The sequence below is a fragment of the Candoia aspera genome, chromosome 2 (genome assembly GCF_035149785.1).
Source record: "Candoia aspera isolate rCanAsp1 chromosome 2, rCanAsp1.hap2, whole genome shotgun sequence".
In the NCBI taxonomy this organism is placed as follows: domain Eukaryota; kingdom Metazoa; phylum Chordata; class Lepidosauria; order Squamata; family Boidae; genus Candoia; species Candoia aspera.
This window is the reverse complement of record NC_086154.1, coordinates 48,135,664-48,156,697: the sequence shown is the minus strand read 5'-3', so window position 1 is coordinate 48,156,697 and position 21,034 is coordinate 48,135,664. Positions and strand designations below refer to the sequence as shown.

Here is a 21,034-nt window from a genome sequence, read left to right as displayed (position 1 = left end):
ATTTGGGCAGTAATACAGTTTTCAAATGGTTCTGCAAGCATTCTGAGAAGTTTTGTCCCTTCTCTGTTTCTTTTTCCAGATTCCTCTTTGTCAATTCTCAATTTTTTTTTGTAGACATTTCCTCTTCTGAAATCAAGTGCCCACATATACAAATGAAATTTGAGTGAACTTGGCTACTATTTCCAATGGCTTCAACAAGTTTTATGCATCACGTCAGATCCAATCCACGTCAGATCCTAGTTCCAATCACTCCCCCAACACACACAAATAAGGCAGGCAGGCAGGCAAGTATTTGTTATTAAGGAAAGCCCCAGGCCAACTGAAACACACTACAGTCCTATCAAGTCATAGGATGCCAACATAGTGCTGGAGGAGTGGAGCTATTTTCCTAGCAAAATAAGTCCATGTGTACGCAGAGGGAGATCCCAAAACTATAACTGCCATCCCCAGCAATGCATGGATTATAATGGAATTTTCAATCTACTGTAGCTGTAGCAAAATGACTGGCCTATTTTTCTTATAAATTTCACCATCAAAACTAAAGCAGCAAAACAAATTTGATTTGCATTTGCATCATTCAGTGATGCCATCATGGACCCCCTCAACATGAGAGAAAATTAAATGCAAACAACAGAGTCAGTGAACTTCCTTGTCATCTTTAATACACCATTTTCCAGGACACTCCTAGCCCTGGCCATCATCACAGCCACTAAAAGAGAGAAAGATGTATCTCTGCTAAAGCCTTTGCTACTTGTCAACTTCCTTACCAACTAAACTTACTAATATCTGTTGCCCTTAGTAAGTTATTGTATGATTTTGGAAATTAGATCTTGAATATTATGCCATGACAACAATGCACATATAACCCCCTTCCCATTTGTGAATAATTTTATTTAGAGTCACCAATGTACCCAAGACTTTGCAAAACAGCAAAATAAGGAGCAGAGGTAGGGAGAGAAAAGGGGAGAGAAGAAAGCAGCAAGGATCACAAGTTTTAAACATGCACAGATGCGATGACAAGTATCGAGAATAGTTTTAATGAGGAAAATCAACTGAGCAGTTAAATGGCTTCATGGAAATGTTAGAAGGATAGATTTTTATAATAGTCCAAAGAAGCTCAGGCTTTATATATATTTATAGAGAGAGAGAGAAAGAGAGAGAGATAGTATATCAGCATGGGTATGTACAAAACACAGCAGATCTGCTTTTTAAATACACTGCTTTGTTTTTTAAAAGGTGCAAAAGAATTGACAGGATGCAATAAAATGTTGAAAACTTGTGACAGTGACAGGACCCTGAAGTTGACTGATTTGTACATATCTAAAACAAATAGATTTTAATATGCAACTTAGCCCTGAGTCTCCTACACTCAAATCTGAGCAGAAAGTTAGTTTTGAAGATTTAAAGGAACCTTTCCAGCTCTGTGATTCTATAATTCATGGGATCTTCAGACCCAATTTAAACTAACACTCCACATAAGGTTTCCCCTAAAAGGTCAGGATTATACTCCTTCCACAATCAACCTTTCCTTTAAAAACAAAAACAAAAACAAAACAGAGCTGTATTTTTCTCTATATCTGCAGAATATTCCAAGAACCTGGAAACCCCCTTCACTTTCTATGAGTGGCTGTTCTGTTGCTTTAGCAATAGCCAAGGAATGACAATTTTGCTGTTAAAAGGAATAATGACAAAGATGGATGATGATAATGATGATGACGATGACGATGACGATGACGATGACGATGACGATGACGATGACGATGATGATGATGATGGAGGAATCCAAAGGGGGGGAAAGGGAGCAGAGGTTCATGACAGAGAAATGGTAACAGGAGGTCTGTGACACCTTTATTAAGAGCACAAATATATGTGATTTTGGCTATACCTCTGTGATGTCCTTTAAGTACTAGAGTATTCTTTATGTTAAATAATTTAATCCAAAAATTAGTTCATGTAATACTGCTTATTCTATATAGGTTATAGAATACCAAGATGTTGGTGAAGAAATTCTAGTATAAATGAGGAAAGCAAGTGTAACTTAAAATGATAATTTTTCGTCTGAAGTTATTTATGCTGCCTGCTAGTACAGGTAATACAAAGGCAGGGCAAACCTGCTCTTTGTTAGGGATGCATCATACTTTTGCTTCTAATCAGAAAACCAAGAAGCCAATATAAAAATGCCACATTTATACTAGAATGCTTGTATCCTCTTAACCTCTTACACATGTGGAGGTTCTCCTTCCCATCTGATTCCCTTAAAAAAGGGGTGCTTTTAATGTGTTTGAATTAGCTGCCAAATAGCTCTTGCACATTGAAACAGTCAGGCATATGGCACAGGACCAAACAGCCTTTTGTTCTGTTATACATAGGGTCACCATGAGTCGTAAACAACTCGATGGCAACTAACAACAACAACAAGCTCTTGCACATAAACAGTTACAGCTAATTTTAACCAAGTTGCTTCCCACAAAAAGCATGCACATGAGGGCAGCAGCTGCTGCTAACAGGGGTGGCAGCATAGAAAAGGAGGTCCAGAAAGCAGTATCCCCAATCCTAATCCTAATCCCGACCGCAAGGGGCACAATCCATTCTGCAGACTGTGGAACCCAATCTGATCAATGACTTCCAAGAAGTGAGCCTCAGCAAGTTTAGTTTGGCTTTCTCCCAAGTAAATGCTGGAGATGAAGCAGTGCATTTGTGAGGAATAAACCTTGCAAACTAGTGGGATCAGCTATATTCCCCAGGAAGCTTGCTGCAGAACAAATACGTTGGAGAGTTGATGCACAGTCCGGTGAGAATCTCCCCAGCAGCATCCAAAACTATTATAATGCCAAGCAATCTTCTGCTGGTGGATCAGTTATAAGACACCAGGTGAAGCTTCCTGCCCTCAGCCCCATGAAATTGTCTGGGGAGGGAAACCCTCCAAGTCACTGCATCCCTACTTCTTCAAACACAAACAGCAAAACAGCAAAGTGATCAACCTACATTTGATGAGAAAGAGAAAGGCCACCAAAGGAAGCTTGCTTCCTGCCTGCCCTTTTGACAGGAAATTAGTCTGTGGTAGTGTTGGGTTTTTTTGAGCAAAGATGGGACTCTCAACCTCATAGAGATTGATGTTGATCACAAGGTTGATATTCCCCTGAATGAAAAATAAAACTGGCTGCCAAACAATACTCTGGCCTCCAGCAGCCAAAACAGGGTTACAGAGGCACAGTGACCATTGGCCAAATGGAAGGGGAAGTCCTGCGGTGGGGACCCTGGAACACTTCAGGTTGCTGACCTCCCTCAGGCTCCTTCTCCAAGCATATCCAAATGCTTGCATAGAGGAGGGCTTGTTCTGTTTTCCAAAGAAAAGCACAAGTTTCCTGTCAGATCATCTGGATCCCGCTTCAGACTGCCTCTGCAACTGGACGGCCACAAGATGGAGGCTCCAATGGGAGGACACATCTTCAACAACAGTAAACAGGCCATCTTGGAGCCAGGGCAAGGAGAGTACTTGAATGACTCCATGGGTAATTTTATTGTTCTTTCAAATTTCCTTCCTGATGCAACTTTTCCAAAAATGAGGGAAAATACCAAGTCTACCTTATGCATTTTCCCCTTTAGGAAGTGGAAGGTGGAGAGCAATGGAGCAATAACAGCTTTGAGCAAACTCAGAGAACACCACATTGGAAGTATTAACCTTTTTAAAAGTCAGGAGAATCTTTCCCCATTAACCAATCAGTTGGCCCTTCCTTTGGACATATTTTTTTCTGACAGTTACTATGTTCTTCTTATGAATCTGTACATCCTTCTGAACTGTGTGCCAGTTCCAAACATGTAACTGAAGCAGTCTTATAAAAGATAAATGAAAGCAATTGTATTAAATATTAGCAAGAGGGAAATTAAATTGCAGGTGCATATACCTATTGTGGGTTTCCTGCTAGAATCTTCCAATTTCAACAAAAAAAACCACCTGCTAGCAAAGTTAGTAGAAATTTTCTAACTATTAGAGGGCTGATCTTGGCATCAAGCTATTTTACTACTTTGGAACCATCCTTTTTTAAGGTCAGGTTTTGTCTTTCGCACAGACTTGTAACCAGAATATCATCTTTAATTCTGACACACTCCATTAAGTAAATATTTATACTCCATGATTATTAGATGGTGAGAAACTACCTTACCTCTGTCTGAAGTATGGCAGCTCTCTGTTCTTTGGCAGTAAGCGACTCTTTAAGCACTTCTATGTGCTGCTTGCAATCTGAATTCTGATTGCTAAGGGTTTCAAGCTTAGTTTGTAAGGCAAGAAGTTCTGATTCTTTCTTTGAAAGCTCCTGCTTCAACTGATCAATCTGCAATAGATGAAGGGGGAAAACAATTAATGTTAACAACCTCTGTATTTCCTTAGGGACAGTGGAGAAGCTGACAAAGCACATTTACTTAAATTCACATGGATAGCTTACATTTAATTTGATCAGCTTTGGGAGTACTATTCATGATTTGAACAAGTTGGAGGCAACATACATTATGAAAGTAAAATATTCTAATATATTAATCATGGAAAAACTATAGCTACCTTCATGTATTAAGGGTATGAACAAAGCCCATTTACTGAGAGGAGAAACAAGGCTCCAACTGCACAATATTCAACTATGAAGAATAAAACTCTGATTGTGGAAACCTACAAATGTAGAAGCTATAGATTAGATAAGCTTTCCCCACTTAAATATCCATGCTCAACACATTGGGGGGAAAATGCCAAAAAGTTCTCCCTTTCAACTCTTTGTGCCATTAGTACATAGAAATTGGCAGTCTTGTCCTGTAAATATATAGTAATACTGCTGCTTCTGTTCTAAGTCAGTATATATTTCTGATATAGAAGTTCCACAGCCAAGTCAATGGAAGCCAATCACAATACTGTACTGTCGCCCTAGTCCCACCCAGGACCCAGTCATGGGCCATGACATGGAACAAGCTATTAAGTATTAGAACACTATAATAACCTAATCAACCATTTAGGCCACCAAGTCTAACGTTCTGCTCAGTGGAGGGATCCAGATTAAAAATGTCCGAGACAGATGGCTGTCCAGCTTCCACTTTAGCATCTCCAGTGAAGGGGAGCTCACTTTCTCTCAGCAATTGGTTCATCTATCAAACTGCTTTTATTAATAGGACATTCATTTAACATTCAGCTGGATCAGTACTATGGAATCAGTGCAAAGCAAAGCACTCCCATGACAGTTCAGCAGGAACATGATCCATATGATTCCCACACTATCACCAACACTGCCTCTCAATACTCAAGTGTTGACTTTTCTAATAATGGCCTACACATGTGATTGGACTTTAAATGTAAAACTTCACATGTGATTGGAGCATCTGCATAAATATGTGATTTTCCTACTGTTTACAGTATTTCCTCTCTTGAAAACCATAAAAAGAAAATGGAAATTGTCTGAATGACCATATCACATGTACAGTAGCTAATATATACACATGCATACACACACACACACACACACACAATACTAATATGCAATAGTTAATGCACATGAATCTGAGGAAGAAAACTGCCTGAACTCAGCACCTCCAGTTAGCTCCCAGTCCCAAGAGGGACTGCAAAAAAAAAAATACAAATCCTATCAGTATCAATAATGTAAGGCAGTTTCCTATGATCTTAACATTGATGAATTTTATGATTTTACTCATGAATATCAAATAATACACAGTTGTGAAAGAAAACTCTGTTCAAAATCTATATAAATTTGCATTTTCACAATCACAGTGAACTTGTCCCCAAGTTTTTGTTAAGGTTTTCTCAATAATCATATGCAGTAAAATATTCAGCTCGGGGAACAGTTCAGAATGTTCTGAAAATGATTGAAGCCATCCTTCTCCAGTTGCTGGATTCCATTCATTCTACAGTTACATTTTGAGAATGGAAGAGGATTTAAAACTAGAGTAGTAGCCAACAAAATCTGGAATTTAATCACAAATTTATAGTGCTCAGCCCACATGTTCCAGATTAGTAAAGTACAATATTTATCAGCTGTAATACCACCAAGTCACATTAGAAGAAAATATTTCTTATAAATTCCACACTGTCTTTTCAGTTCACCATATGAAATGAATTCTTTCAGAATCAAATCCAAAAGATATATTATGCAATTATATGTACTTGCACATGTGGCACATCGACAGTAAAAAGCAAACTCACGTATCTACATCAGAACCATTATTCTGCTTGACTGCTTTGATTTTTTTTTTGTATAATAGTTTATAAAGATTATATATGAAGCACTAGGAATTAGGTCTCAGAGCACTTCTAGTACTCTGACAAGTTCAAAATAAGGGAAGGCAGATACTGCCCACACAGAGACCATAGAAGAAAGGAACAACAAACTGGGATCAAACAGAATACATAACAATGAAAAGAAAGATTTCACAGAAGAAATTATTAAAGGATATCGCTGAACCATAATATTCAAATGCACATCATTTTAGAAAGGATTTTCTTGGAGAAGTAAAAATGGGTAATATCACCACTGCATTGATGACAAAACTGACAACCCATTATGTGTGACTACAGGTATAGAGCCAAAACTGAAATTAAAAAAAAAAGTGAGAGTAATATTACACAATACAAATGGAAGGAAAGTTAAAACTAATACATACCACAGCATATGGTTTATATGAGTCCCAGATGGCTATCACACAACCTAATCTCTATCAAAGGATCTTTCTATTTTTATCTATGATTCAACTCACCAAACTCTGATAACCAATTGTTCAGTGAATATGGAATCATTTTCATTTCAGGTATGCTGTATATTTCTTTTTATTAGCAACATGATTTGCAAGCTGGTAAAGAGTTTTGCCATCCACAAAATAAAGCATTTCAGATCTTCTCAGATGAGTATTTCCTGCTTCAAACAAGAGAAGATGCTAAAATTCTTTTTAACAAGCAATGTTTCTTGTAATGTCTCAGAAGGGAGAGCAAATGGCAGATTTGGGGATGTAAAAAATATCATGAAAATTCTCTTGGATACTTTTTCCATTTAATTTTTTTCTTTCTTCATTGCCTGTCTGCAGATTTATTTGTTGTTGTTGTTGCTTTAATTTGCAGGCCACTCCAATCAGCCGATTCTGAGAGGTATGCAACTCCCTAATGGATACTTAGGGTTAAGCATAATATAAATCAAATTTAAAAACAAATTGCATGTTAGAGTAATATAAATGCTAACATAAAATATGTTAAGATGTTCCTTTCATAAACTACAGCTTTGGCACTATAAACAAAATCAAGTAAAACAGCTCTGTCTTCCTCATTCTACCATGCAGGAATCTCACAGCACGATCTCACTCCAGACAGGTCTCATATAATTTGATCTTGCACATGATGGTGTCAGCATGTCAAAGCAGGAGGAGAGCAATACTTTCTGCATTCATTCCAAATGGGCAAACTTTTAAAACCTTTTTCATCAGGAGCTCCCAAGCAGTTCCCAACCTAAAACCTTTCTGCCCCAAGATCTATCCCATCCCCAGAAACTGGAACCAGAAGTACAGGCCTGATAAGGCTTAAGAAATTCTAAGTGCTGCCTTATTGCTACCAGCTTTATTTAAGAGTTCATTGGCAATCAAGCAGTGCTGTAGCTTTCTCCCCCAAACTCCAGATTTTGTCTAGAAAAGACAAGCTGCTTCTTGGCTTTGGTGTGCTTGGCTAACTCTGACCTCTTCTTGTCTCAGAGACATTCACTTGCTATCCTGCTGCCCAGGAACACAAGGCAACAGAGCAAAAAGGAGTCATGCAAGAGAGAACCACCTTAGTCACCTTCTTCTATTTTTCAATTCTTGTCATTTCACCTAGTTATTTGAGAATCTGGGAAGAGTGTGTTTGCTGTTCATGTCTTTGATTTTTATACCCCTCTAAACCTTGATGTAGTCTAGTCTTCCCGGGACATTAGCAATGTTCCACAAGAGACTGCCGTTAGCAACCATACACTCCCTTTCCATTTAAATTGGAAAGGACTTAAAGAGTTATTTCTTAAATCCAAGCTTTTTCCCCCCAAAGAGCATTATAACACCTTGAGTTGTTGACCATGAAAGGAGCTTTGTTCTACTGTTTGCTATCAATCAGGACTTATATTTATCAGGGTTTCCTTATCAGTGATCTCAGGTTGGACAGATGGGGTATAATGAGATCTCCTTGCTGACAGCCTTATAAATAATTTTTCCACCTTGAAAGGTCCTGTGATGAATGGCAGAAGTAGTATCTTTTGCTACAAATCTCAATTGTCAGAAGAAGGACAGGGCTGCTGACAGAGGTTACACAGGCTTTCATCAGAATGAGGCATAATTATCCAAGAGCTGATCAGATGGCTGTGACAAACAACCATATGCAAACATTTTGCTCTGATACTCTCTGTAACATTGGGAGAATATCTCGCACAGAATCCCTTCTTCTCAAAATCATTATAATTTCCTCTTTATGTTAACAGAATTCCAATTAATACATGACCCTCAGAATTAAATGATTCACTGTGAGCCATATGGATAGTAATTCCAACTGTCAAGGAAGTATATGTTTGTTTAGTCTATTACTTTGTTTGTTTGTTTGTTTAAAAGATTTATATGGCCATCCATCTTACACAATATAAAGCTAGGTGGTTAACAACAATCAAAATAAGAGTTTTGATTATCAAACATATGAGACATCACTCAAGCATTTTATGTCTGCATTTGCAGTCATTTTATTCTACTTGCATCATGTCTTAACTGCAGAGTAATAAATTGCTATTCTTCCTAACATTGAAAAGAACTGATGGCTCTTTGTTGCAAACATGGAAAATCTCCTGAAGGACCTGTGAACGCTTTCCAGTCCCACAGGTGCCTTTGCTGTAATTACTCAGCAAGAAGAGATGGCCAAGAACTGATAACAGGAATGCCGTTGTCATGATTTTTATTCAAGGGGACAAAAGTACTTGTTCTGTGGCAATTTAATATGGTTTCCCCCAGGGAATGCCCTCAAAATACAGCACATTTTTCACACTGGTTTGACATGGCTCTAACAAAGGTTGCCTCTGTACCTAGGATACAACATGGAAACTTCTCTCACCAAGTAAATTACCAATGGAAAAAATCTACCTTGTTTACCAGGAAAGTTTTCTTTAATACTCCTTTCCAGAACTTGTGTTGACACAGTAAAATCACCAATCTCCCTCAAAAATCAGAATTTTAATATGTCTTATTTTCTTAGCTGCACATACCTTATTTTTCATGAACTTGGAATGACTCTTGTATACTTCTATTTGTTTGATCTCTTCTTCTCGATCTTCTGTGTTCAGAACTCCATTTGTCTTCAACATCTGTATTTCATCTTCAAGATCTCTGATATTACGTTCCAGTGAAGCTATTTTTGTGTCCTATTTTTTTGTAAAGAAAGTGTTGGTATGCAATTATTATATAAATTATTTATATGAAAAGCAGACATATAAATTGTGATACAAGAGCAATAAACCTAAAGAACTATGTTGGCACAAGGAACTGAAGCACTTTCTCATCTAAATAGCACCGGGATAAGCTCAGTAATAATTTTGTACCTGAAGAAAAATATACACATTCTCGTCAACATTTTTACTTTCCTAAAGCCACTAAACAGCCACTCTGAATACACTACAAGTAGAAAAGTTGGTTATAATGTAAAGTAATAAATGAACATAAAATAAAATAAATATAAGAAAATGGACAAAAACTGCCAAGAAATCTGTGTCTATACTTTTATTGTGCTGTGAGAAAGTTAAAGTTTATAACATTTTTAAGACATCTGTTTCACTACCACTTCTGATATAAAAAGCTACAGTCTCTTCAAATAAGATAAAACAAGAATGGATCAGATCCAAGCCAAATGAAAGCCACCATTATGCACACTTGTTTCATTACTTTCTAACATAGAGCCAGCTTAACACATGCATGGAAATATTTTAAAATTCCTTCAGCTTAGTGTATGAAATCTTTCCCTACCCACCTGTACACTACAGAAAAATAGGTATCCTGTTTCCAGCTACTGTGAAATTAAGGGCCCTGGTACCCACTGTAACATGCAGAAAGGGAAAGGAATAGCTGTGCTCTGATGTTGGGCAGAACAATTGGTGAATGTGTGACTAACCTAAGCCCCCTTCAGGCACTTATGAGTGCTCCATAGCTGCAAATACACTCTCTCCAGTCTCCAATACATTCAGCCAGGAGGTCTGAGAAAGAGCTGTATAAATGGGAGCACAGTTTTCTGCCCAATCCAAGTTCCAGATTTATTAACAAACGTGGCAGGCATTCCTTTGCAGTGCTCCTGGTGAAACATTGGGTGTGGGGCTAATCCCATCCTCTACCCATTTCCAAGCTCTCCTGAACAAGGCTTAGCTGTTCAAATTCGGCAGGGAAGCTGGATTGATTTTTCTAGAGAGATCAAACCCTCTGGACAATACATGACTACAAAATCAAGAAAAGCAATGAGAACTAATAGGCAGGATTTGAGATTTCTGAGACAATGATGAATGAAAAGAAAAAGATAGGAATAAAATGAAAACCAAAATTTCATTTGAAGATTTTTAACATATACATTGAAATGACCAATAAAAATGTAGCAGTTTCGACTTTTTCTAAGATCCCAGTAGCTACAGCTTTGGGTGGGTCAGCCTTTTATTTCAAAGATCTGTCAGACTGACCAACAGAGGCTGATCTCAGAAGCTCAACAGGGTTGGCTCTAAATAATACTGGGATGCGGGATCACCTGGGAATCCCATGGCTTTTGGCTGGATTGGGAAGTCAAAAAATAATCTGAGAAACTGAAAAAAAATCCACTCAGTTTTATTTCATTGGGTAGGACGGAATTATTTCTTCCCTGCCATTTCCCAGAAATGGAGTAGGTAAAGCCATTTTTAAAAAATATTTTCATTACTTCCCTACTTTCTCATTTAAAAAAAGAAGAAGAGGAAATACTTTTCCAAAGAGCCATTCTACACATGTGCTCTACAGTACTTAATGCTTTCTGTTGCCCAACAGAAGTTTCTCTCCTCTTTGTCACATACTTGAAAGACCAGCATCTTCTAAAGAGTCGCTTTTGTCAGGAAAATTGGTGAAGAAACCATGCTGAGTTGGAAATGCAGCTCTAGTTCATTTTACTGTTTCTACCATACACAGAATCTTGCCAGAGTAAAGGTTCCTTAACTGAGCTAAAGGGAAAAATACTCTTGGGAATCTAGGGCAGTGCTAATCTAACATTCTTCCTCCCCCCCTCCCCCCACATGCTCCAAACTATGCAAGCTATGGGAATGTTTATCTGCTTGGAATGCACTATCTACTCCCTCCTCTCTGAGCTCCATCACACTTTGGAGGACAGTAGACATTAGGAGGAATAGGGAATTACACTATTTTGAACAAGGACACCTTATGCAAACTGGGCCCTGAAAGTACATAGCGTCTCCACATTTAAACCCAGCCCAAATTGCTTAGAACCCTCTGTTGGCAGAGTGCCAGGAAAGCATTTGGCCCAGGAGAGATCAGAAAAGTCACACACCAGGCATTTCTATAAAAATAATTTTATTTACAGAAAGCAAACATATTTAAAGGCTGTTTGCTGAGAGGAGAGATTTCTCTCAGCTGCATACTCTCTGCAAGCCTACACAGAAGGGAAACTGAAACAAGTCCAGGCAAGTTCTTCTCCCCAGGTGCAAAAATTAACATCCGAAAAGAGGACAAATAAATTCAACCTCTTCACCTGGCCAAAATGATTAGTTACCATAGTAACCTTAATCTGTAGTAGAAAACATATTAACAGCCTCCACACTGAAAGTACATTGGAATGATTTAAGTGCATCCGTTAAGACACAGGCAGGAATTTTAGAAAACACAAGTCCTTTATCTAAACAAGATTGCTTACATCATCTCATCTTCGGTATCCATATGGTTTTACTTCTATGCTATTGTGCCAGTAGCTAGTTTACCCCAAATTGTGTCCATCCTCTCTGCTACTCCAGCTTTTCCACAGTTTTACAATTACATTCCCAGCAAGAAGATCTCATGTGCAAGCAGATTTTTGCATGTGCAACTTTGAATCCAACCCATTGTTTAATAAAAGGAAAAGCCACTCTGCCCAGGTTTCAAAGTATTCAAAATTGACCTTGGTTTATTCAGAGGAATATATTTTGGAGGAACTCAAAAGGTATAGAACAACTTGTCACTATCAGAGTTATGTACATTCTATTGGAACATGCTGAACATACATAATGAATATATTGGAGGGAGGTAATTTTTTTTAACCTATTGTATGCTGCTTTGAGTTGTTTCGATTAAATGGCCCCATAAATTAAACACATTAGTTAATTAATATATATGATAGGATCTTCCTGAACCCATCTCAGTACCATATCTAGATCCCATGAAGCCAACAGACAACTGCCACATACATAACATTTGAACAAATGTTCTAAATGGCCAGATATACTTTATATTATTATTATTATTATCACCATCATTATTATCATATTTGTTTTTAGCATGCACTTATCTTTCTCATAAATATAGATGATAGCAGCCAAATAAAACATTCTATAATTAGTAAGGTAATATTTTATTTATTTAAAGGGCATGAAATATGAGTGATATAGTGCTATAATACCTTACTTACATTTTTCTAGAGCAGTTTTGTGTGTAATTCTGAAGAGACTGCTCACAAGTAGCTTTTAATGGGCAGTAACATAATTAAAAAAACCCTTAGGATGCAATCTTGAGATCATTAACTGTTTTAGAAATGTAGCCTAACCACTGGATCTTCCACAACATTGCTTCTAAGTGTAATGATCTTTAAAAAGCAACACTGTAAGCCCCTGTTTTCTTTTAAGCTCCTAAAACAGGCACAAAGATTTAAAACATTCAGGGGAAAAAAACAACTAAGCACCATAAGCTTTAGATGAGGAAGTTCCATATTATAAGAGAGGAAAAGCACACAGAGCATTCACAAAAAGGGAGAGTAAAGGAAAATCTCATGTGAAGTGCACTTGGAGTCTATCTGTGTTCTAGGAGGTCTAATAAAGTAAAATTCTTATACATGCCAACACCTAAATACACACAAGAAACAAATATACAAATATATATGCAGATGTAATAATTAATCTTATCTCTGAATATTTTTGACATGTAATTTACATCATGCACAGCATTTTAAAATATATTCCTAAATTGTATGTTTAGAAACTTCATGCCCTAGTTCAGAGGTTTGATTAGGGGAAAACTTCATCTTCCTTTCGCAACAATTGAAGCTTCTCAAGTAAAAAACTTGAGAAGCTTCAATTGTTGCAAAAGGAAGTTTTAATTTTCCAGATGTAACTTTATATCCTAAAGTTATCTTCTCTCTCAGATTAATGAATGGCAAGTTTTCCCTTCAGAAACTTGTCATCAGGGGCCATCTTGGAATCAGCGTTCTTGGCAGGTCCTGCACACTGGAGGGGCTGGAGTCCAATTACCTTGGAAAATATTATACAATTCCCCCTCCTTCTGTATTAGGTAGCCAAGGGGGTGAGGGGTCTAATAACTCCAGTTTGTTATGATCATGCTAAATAATAATAAAAAATGTGTAGGAAATCAAAACTTTAAAAATAGATAGGCATTTCTTCTATTGGAAAACCTGGTGCAGTGGGGAGTATACAGTATATCTTAGATTTTTTAACAGAATTAGGTTAAGAATTTTTATTATTTGAGCTATAATGTAAATATAATTTGCCAGAATTAAAATCTTAATTAAAATATCTTTTTTTGAAAACTAGTTATGGGCCAGCAGCCCTACAGGCTTCAGGATTATCTCTCTACAAACAAATTTATTTATTTTTATTTATTTATCTAATTTATATAGCTGCCCATCTCGCAAAGCAAGCAACTCTGGGCGGCATACAAATATTTAGAAATGATTGCTAGAATACATTATAGTAGGTGTTCAACAATATATATAGAACTGGACTAAAGAATTAGAATGTCTAATACATAAACATCAGTAGCAAACCAATTTGGCATAATATCAAATTTCTATAGATTTAAACTATGATTAATGCAACAAAAATCATTATTTTGGAGGCCTATGTGGCTTTTTAGGAAGAAATTAGTGGATTCAACTAGTTGATGTGATGCTCAGAATGCAACACTGATTCATATGATGCACTCTTCTCCTATAATGGCTCCCTTCTGGGCAGAAGATATTTCGCAAATTAATTTTGTTCTGGAAGACTCATTGGTTTGTGAAGGATTATTTTCCCTTGAACTTCGTTTGAACTGCTTGGAAATTAACAAGAGGACAACCAGAAATGGATATTTTATGATTACCAAAATATTGATCCTAAAAAACTGGAAGGATACGCATGTCAGGATGGAGGCTGAGTCTGAGGAGGAGGAGGATCAGCCAACCACAGAAAAAGCAAGAAAGAGCCTTGACCAGCAAGATCCAGAGCCACCAGTTGAAGACAGACAGGAGGCAGATTCACCGCCACCTATCGGTATGCGAGAAAGGAGGCTGGAAAGGTGGGATGAGCAGCAAGAGAAGCGATTGGCTCCTGCGTGGAAAAGGCGGGAAAGCCAAAAGTATAAAGAGCGCTAGAAGCCAGAGCCAGTTGTGGAGACAACCGTTCTCTTCTCCCTGCCTTGCCCTCGGAACGCGCCACCTCAGCTGATGTCCTTACCTTGTCTGCCAACCCCGGGCCTCCTGCTTCCACTACCTGCCCTGCTGCCACGCCACCACTTGCCTCAGAGTCTTGCTTTGCTTCTTAGTCCAGCCTTGCCTCAGAGCCCTGCCTTGCTACCAAACTCAGCCTTGCCTCAGAGCCCTGCCTTGCTACTGAGCTCAACCTGGCCTCAGAGTCTTGCCTTGCTACTCTGTGACTCCAGCCTTCTAGTCCCGCCTTGTTTCGCCTTGCCTTGCCACTCTCTGATTCCAGCTTTTCAGTCCAGCCTTGCTTCGCCTTGCCTTGCGGTTCTCTGATTCCAGCCTTCCAGTTCTACCTAGTTTGCCTTGCCCTGCTGCTGTGTGAATTCCAGCTTCCCAGTCCAGTCCTGCTTCACCTTGCTGGCCACCTTACTGACTTGGAACCCAGTTTATTCCTTATTGGCTTTTAGTTATTGTGTTTAACAATTTGCAAATAAAGAACTTTATTGCACCTCTTCTATTTCTATTTGAATTGGTCAGGACGACTCATTCCTTCTAAAGAATTTTAATCTCTTTCTATATTTGAACAAGAATTTTACTGCCAGAAGTGCTATCTGGAGGACTAATTAGTTATTCAGTTAGTATACTAGTTTATATGGTTAATGTCTCATTATTTTTGGTGGTTAAGTAACTTTATTTGAATATTATGATATAAATACATGTTAAGACTAATATTGCTTGATATGTAAAAGATGTACTGTATGTTTGGTGGGTTTTTTCTTTTTGTATTTAATAAAAACTTAAAAATAAGAAAACATATATCATTATATTATTATAATTGTGTTATTCTGATATATAAATATAATTATAATATATTACATTATACATCTGAAGGACACCCTTGCTAGTAATTTCTTATAGAAAGACCTTTCCTGTCCATTCAGGCTAAGATGTCCATCAGGCTTTTGCAGAAATGCAAGGAGCAGGACTGTAGGAGGATGCTTTCTCAGCAGTAAGGATTCAAAATAGCTTTTTGTTCTAACCTACATGGAAGACTTGCTGAGCTCTATAACATTAAATTATATAGGATCGAGTTAATTTAATAGGTCCACGAGGAACCAAAACTAGACAGGACTACAAGAACAGGTTTCCTGGAAGTCAGGTGACATCCCCACTTGTACAGGCCAAGTAAAGGTTTGTGAATCCCATATGGTATTAGCTCAGGGTCAGTTGCCACTGACAGTCAGTCTGAATTGTATATGGTGATGGTGTCCACAGTTGATGAAAAGAGATTTTTTTTTTTTTTTTTTTTTTTTGCTAGGGAAAATTATGGAGGTTTGGGAATGTTCAGTGGGTGCTGGGAGATTCAGGTTGTTGTAGGAAAACCTTGGTTTTGTGGAAAGTTTAAAATATATTTTGGGGTAGTTGGTAATTTGTAACATCATGTTTCTTATAAGTTGTATATTTTAATTAGCAAATACCTTTTCTTTTATTCTAACTTTGAGCCATTTCATACGGAGGGCAAGTGTATCATATGATCCCCAAATTTTATGCACACCACTAATTATGATCCTGTACTATATGCAGCTGTTCTGATCGGGTGAAAATATATTTTCCACTCCAAATTCCTCTTCTAAGTAAATATGTTCATATTGCAACTGTGAAACAATCTAGAAATTAATGTTAAAACTAGAGATAGAAGAGGCTAACACAAAGAAAAAGCTATGCAGTACACACTACACACTCAGATTTCAGCAGCAGTGCTATAACATACCTGAAATACCACAGCAGGATCAATACATAAAGATGGTTGTGTCTGCAAGAAGCAAGGGTAAACCACAAAACATTTCATTCACTTAAGAATTTTGGATACACTTATTTCCTGTCTTGCAATATAAAGCCCAGTTTTTTATATTGCTATCTTTGTTTTTGAATGTTTACACACCTTCATTAGAAAAGTTGGTAACCATTTCTTAAAATGAGACTGCTTAGTTTCCCTGACTGCACAAATAGCATTCAGCTCTTGTCTTACCTCATCTCTCTGCTTGGGCTTCAAAAAGGCACCAAAATGTAAATGAAGTTTTTAATAACAATGCAACTTATCCTATAAAGACTTTGATGTAACTTGTATACAACAGTGTTTCTCAACCGTAGCAACCTGAAGACATGTGGACTTCAACTTCCAGAATTCCCCAGCCAGCAATGCTGGCTGGGGAATTCTGGGAGTTGAAGTCCACACATCTTCAAGTTGCCACGGTTGAGAAACACTGTTGTATACAGTTATGGATTTAGAAATGACAGTTCCTTCAGCCAGAATGTGCATTGATATCCAAGATCAAGATTGAAGAAGTAGAGCTACCCCAAACTTTACAGAGATGTACCTGTGTATATTCATTAGTGTATGTTCATCAACGAATGTACACAGAAGAAAAAAAATGGTGGGGGATAAAGGGAGGCCAAGAGCAAGCAAGCAAGCACAGGTCCCTATAGAGGAATCTCCCCTTCCATTTTATGTGCTATTCCATCCAGAGTCTGTCCTCATTTGCATTTGAACACCTTATGTTCAGAACAGTTCTGTGTGCATCTGTCTTTTAATTGATACTCAGCACCATTTCTCATGCTTCAATTAGCTGTTGAACATGGTTCAACTGAACTATTAACTATGTTGCACAAACTTAGCTTTCCCACTTTGGAATAAAGCAGCAGCAGGAAAGTACTTCTCAATGCTTATGCTTGAGGAGCTTGTTAATCTGTGTTTTAGTGAACCACAATAAAACATGCATACATGCAAGTATATAAATACATATCCACAGAGAGATATGCACACATAACATACAAGTACTCATTTTGCACACTCATATATATGTACACTCATACCTGTATGTGAAGTCCCATTAACTTCAATATACAAACCCCATCAATTTCAACATGCAAAAAAGTGTTTAGTATTTCAAGCACTGTGATTTCAGCCACCCATTTAAGTATTTCAGCCACACTGTTTCCATACAAATACTAATGTTTGTTGTTTATTCGTTTAGTCGCTTCCGACTCTTCGTGACTTCATGGACCAGCCCACGCCAGAGCTTCCTGTCGGTCGTCAACACCCCCAGCTCCCCCAGGGACAAGTCCGTCACCTGAATATCATCCATCCATCTTGCCTTTGGTCGGCCCCTCTTCCTTTTGCCTTCCACTCTCCCTAGCATCAGCATCTTCTCCAGGGTGTCCTGTCTTCTCATTATGTGGCCAAAGTATTTCAGTTTTGCCTTGAATATCATTCCCTCAAGTGAGCAGTCTGGCTTTATTTCCTGGAGGATGGACTGGTTTGATCTTCTTGTAGTCCAAGGCACTCTCAGAATTTTCCTCCAACACCACAGTTCAAAAGCATCTATCTTCCTTCTCTCAGCCTTCCTTATGGTCCAGCTCTCGCAGCCATATGTTACTACGGGGAACACCATTGCTTTAACTATGCGGGCCTTTGTTGTCAGTATGATGTCTCTGCTCTTAACTATTTTATCGAGATTTGTCATTGCTCTTCTCCCAAGGATTAAGCGTCTTCTGATTTCCTGACTGCAGTCAGCATCTGCAGTAATCTTTGCACCTAGGAATACAAAGTCTTTCACTGCTTCTACATTTTCTCCCTCTATTTGCCAGTTATCAATCAAGCTGGTTGCCATAATCTTGGTTTTTTTGAGGTTTAGCTGCAAGCCGGCTTTTGCACTTTCTTCTTTCACCTTCATCATAAGGCTCCTCAGTTCCTCTTCACTTTCAGCCATCAAAGTGGTATCATCTGCATATCTGAGATTGTTAATGTTTCTTCCAGAGATTTTAACTCCAGCCTTGGATTCCTCAAGCCCAGCTTGTCGCATGATGTGTTCTGCATACAAGTTGAATAGGTAGGGTGAGAGTATACAGCCCTGCCGTACTCCTTTCCCAATCTTAAACCAGTCCATTGTTCCATGGTCTGTTCTTACTGCTGCTTCTTGATCGTTATACAGATTCTTCAGGAGGCATACAAGATGACTTGGTATCCCCATACCACTAAGAACTTGCCACAATTTGTTATGGTCCACACAGTCAAAGGCTTTAGAATAGTCAATAAAACAGAAATAGATGTTTTTCTGAAACTCCCTGGCTTTTTCCATTATCCAGCGGATATTGGCAATTTGGTCTCTAGTTCCTCTGCCTTTTCTAAACCCAGCTTGTACATCTGGCAATTCTCGCTCCATGAATTGCTGAAGTCTACCTTGAAGGACCTTGAGCATTACCTTACTGGCATGTGAAATGAATGCCACTGTTCGATAGTTTGAACATTCTTTAGTGTTTCCCTTTTTTGGTATGGGGATATAAGTTGATTTTTTCCAATCTGATGGCCATTCTTGTGTTTTCCAAATTTGCTGGCATATAGCATGCATTACCTTGACAGCATCATCTTGCAAGATTTTGAACAGTTCAGCTGGGATGCCATCATCTCCTGCTGCCTTCTTATTAGCAATGCTTCTTAAGGCCCACTCAACCTCACTCTTCAGGATGTCTGGCTCTAGCTCACTGACCACACCGTCAAAGCTATCCCCGATATTGTTATCCTTCCTATACAGGTCTTCTGTATAATCTTGCCACCTTTTCTTGATCTCTTCTTCTTCTGTTAGGTCCTTGTCATCTTTGCTTTTGATCATACCCATTTTGGCCTGGAATTTACCTCCAATGTTTCTAATTTTCTGGAAGAGGTCTCTTATCCTTCCTATTCTATTGTCTTCTTCCACTTCCGCGCATTGCTTGTTTAAAAATAATTCCTTATCTCTTCTGGCTAACCTCTGGAATTTTGCATTTAATTGGGCATATCTCCCCCTATCACTGTTGCCTTTTGCTTTCCTTCTTTCTTGGGCTACTTCTAGTGTCTCAGCAGACAGCCATTTTGCCTTCTTGGTTTTCTCTTTCTTTGGGATGTATTTTGTTGCCGCCTCCTGAACAATGCTGCCAACTTCTGTCCAGAGTTCTTCCGGGACCCTATCTACTAAGTCCAGTCCCTTAAATCGATTCTTCACCTCCACTGCATATTCCTTAGGAATATTAGTGAGCTCATATCTAGCTGATCTGTTGGTCTTCCCTAATCTCTTTAGTCTGATCCTAAATTGTGCAAGAAGACGTTCGTGATCTGAACTACAGTCAGCTCCAGGTCTTGTTTTTACCGACTGTACAGATGTCCGCCACCTTTGGCTGCAAAGGATGTAGTCAATCTGATTTCGGTGTTGTCCATCCGGTGAAGTCCATGTATAAAGCCGTCTCTTAAGTTGTTGGAAGAGAGTGTTTGTTATGCAGAGTGAATTGTCTTGGCAAAATTCTATCAGCCTATGTCCTGCTTCGTTTTGTTCTCCCAGGCCATACTTACCTGTAATTCCAGGTGTCATTTGACTGCCCACCTTAGCATTCCAGTCTCCTGTGATGAAAATAACATCTCTTTTAGGTGTGTTGTCCAGTAGGTGCTGCAGATCCTCATAGAACTGCTCTACTTCAGCTTCTTCAGCATTTGTGGTTGGGGCGTATATTTGGATCACTGTGATGTTAGATGGCTTGCCCTGAATTCGAATTGAGATCATTCTATCGTTTTTTGGATTGTATCCAAGCACTGCTTTAGCCACTTGACTATTAATTATGAAGGCTACTCCATTTCTTCTGTGGTCCTCTTGTCCACAGTAGTAGATCTGGTGGTCATTTGATGTGAAGTGGCCCATTCCAGTCCATTTCAGTTCACTGATGCCCAAAATGTCTATCTTTAATCTTGACATCTCACCAATAACTACATCAAATTTGCCCTGGCTCATAGATCTTACATTCCAGGTTCCAATGGTGTGTTGATCCTTAGAACATCGGATTCGCCGTTCACCACCAGCACCGTCGGCCGCTAGCCGTCCTTTTGGCTTTGAGCTAGCTGCGTCATCACGTCTGGGGCTAGTTGAACTCATCCTCTGTTCCTCCCCAGTAGCATTTTGACCATCTTCCGACCTGGGGGTCTCATCTTCCGATGGTATACCGACATATCTCTGGTTGTACTGATCCATTGAGTTTTCACGGCAAGAATACTGGGGTGGGTTGCCATTACCTTCCCCAGGGATCGCATTTAGTCTGACCTCTCTGTCATGACCTTCCCGTCTTGGGTGGCCCTTCACGGTTTAGCTCATGGCATCATTGAGGTGCTCAAGCTCCAGCACCACGACAAGGTAACGATCCTTTGCTGAAGAAATACTAATGAGAATTGTTTATAATAATGTGAATTATAAATTAGTCATAAATTAATAAGGAATATGTGCTGAAAGTGTTTATCAGTGAATTATAACTTGGTTTTTTTTTATGCCTGCACAAATGCTGCACTATCAGAAG

At 38.5% G+C, this 21,034-nt stretch overlaps 1 protein-coding gene across 1 annotated transcript in view; it reads right to left on the bottom strand.

Moving 5' to 3' along the window:
- Positions 1-21,034, bottom strand: part of ERC2 (ELKS/RAB6-interacting/CAST family member 2) — a 630,778-nt gene that overhangs the window by 441,112 nt on the left and 168,632 nt on the right. Inside the window, exons 4-5 of the mRNA XM_063296431.1 lie at positions 9,246-9,401; positions 4,164-4,331 (exon numbers count right to left, since the gene is read on the bottom strand). Of these exons, the coding sequence (XP_063152501.1) occupies positions 4,164-4,331; positions 9,246-9,401 (324 nt within the window). The remainder of the gene's footprint in view (positions 1-4,163; positions 4,332-9,245; positions 9,402-21,034) is intronic.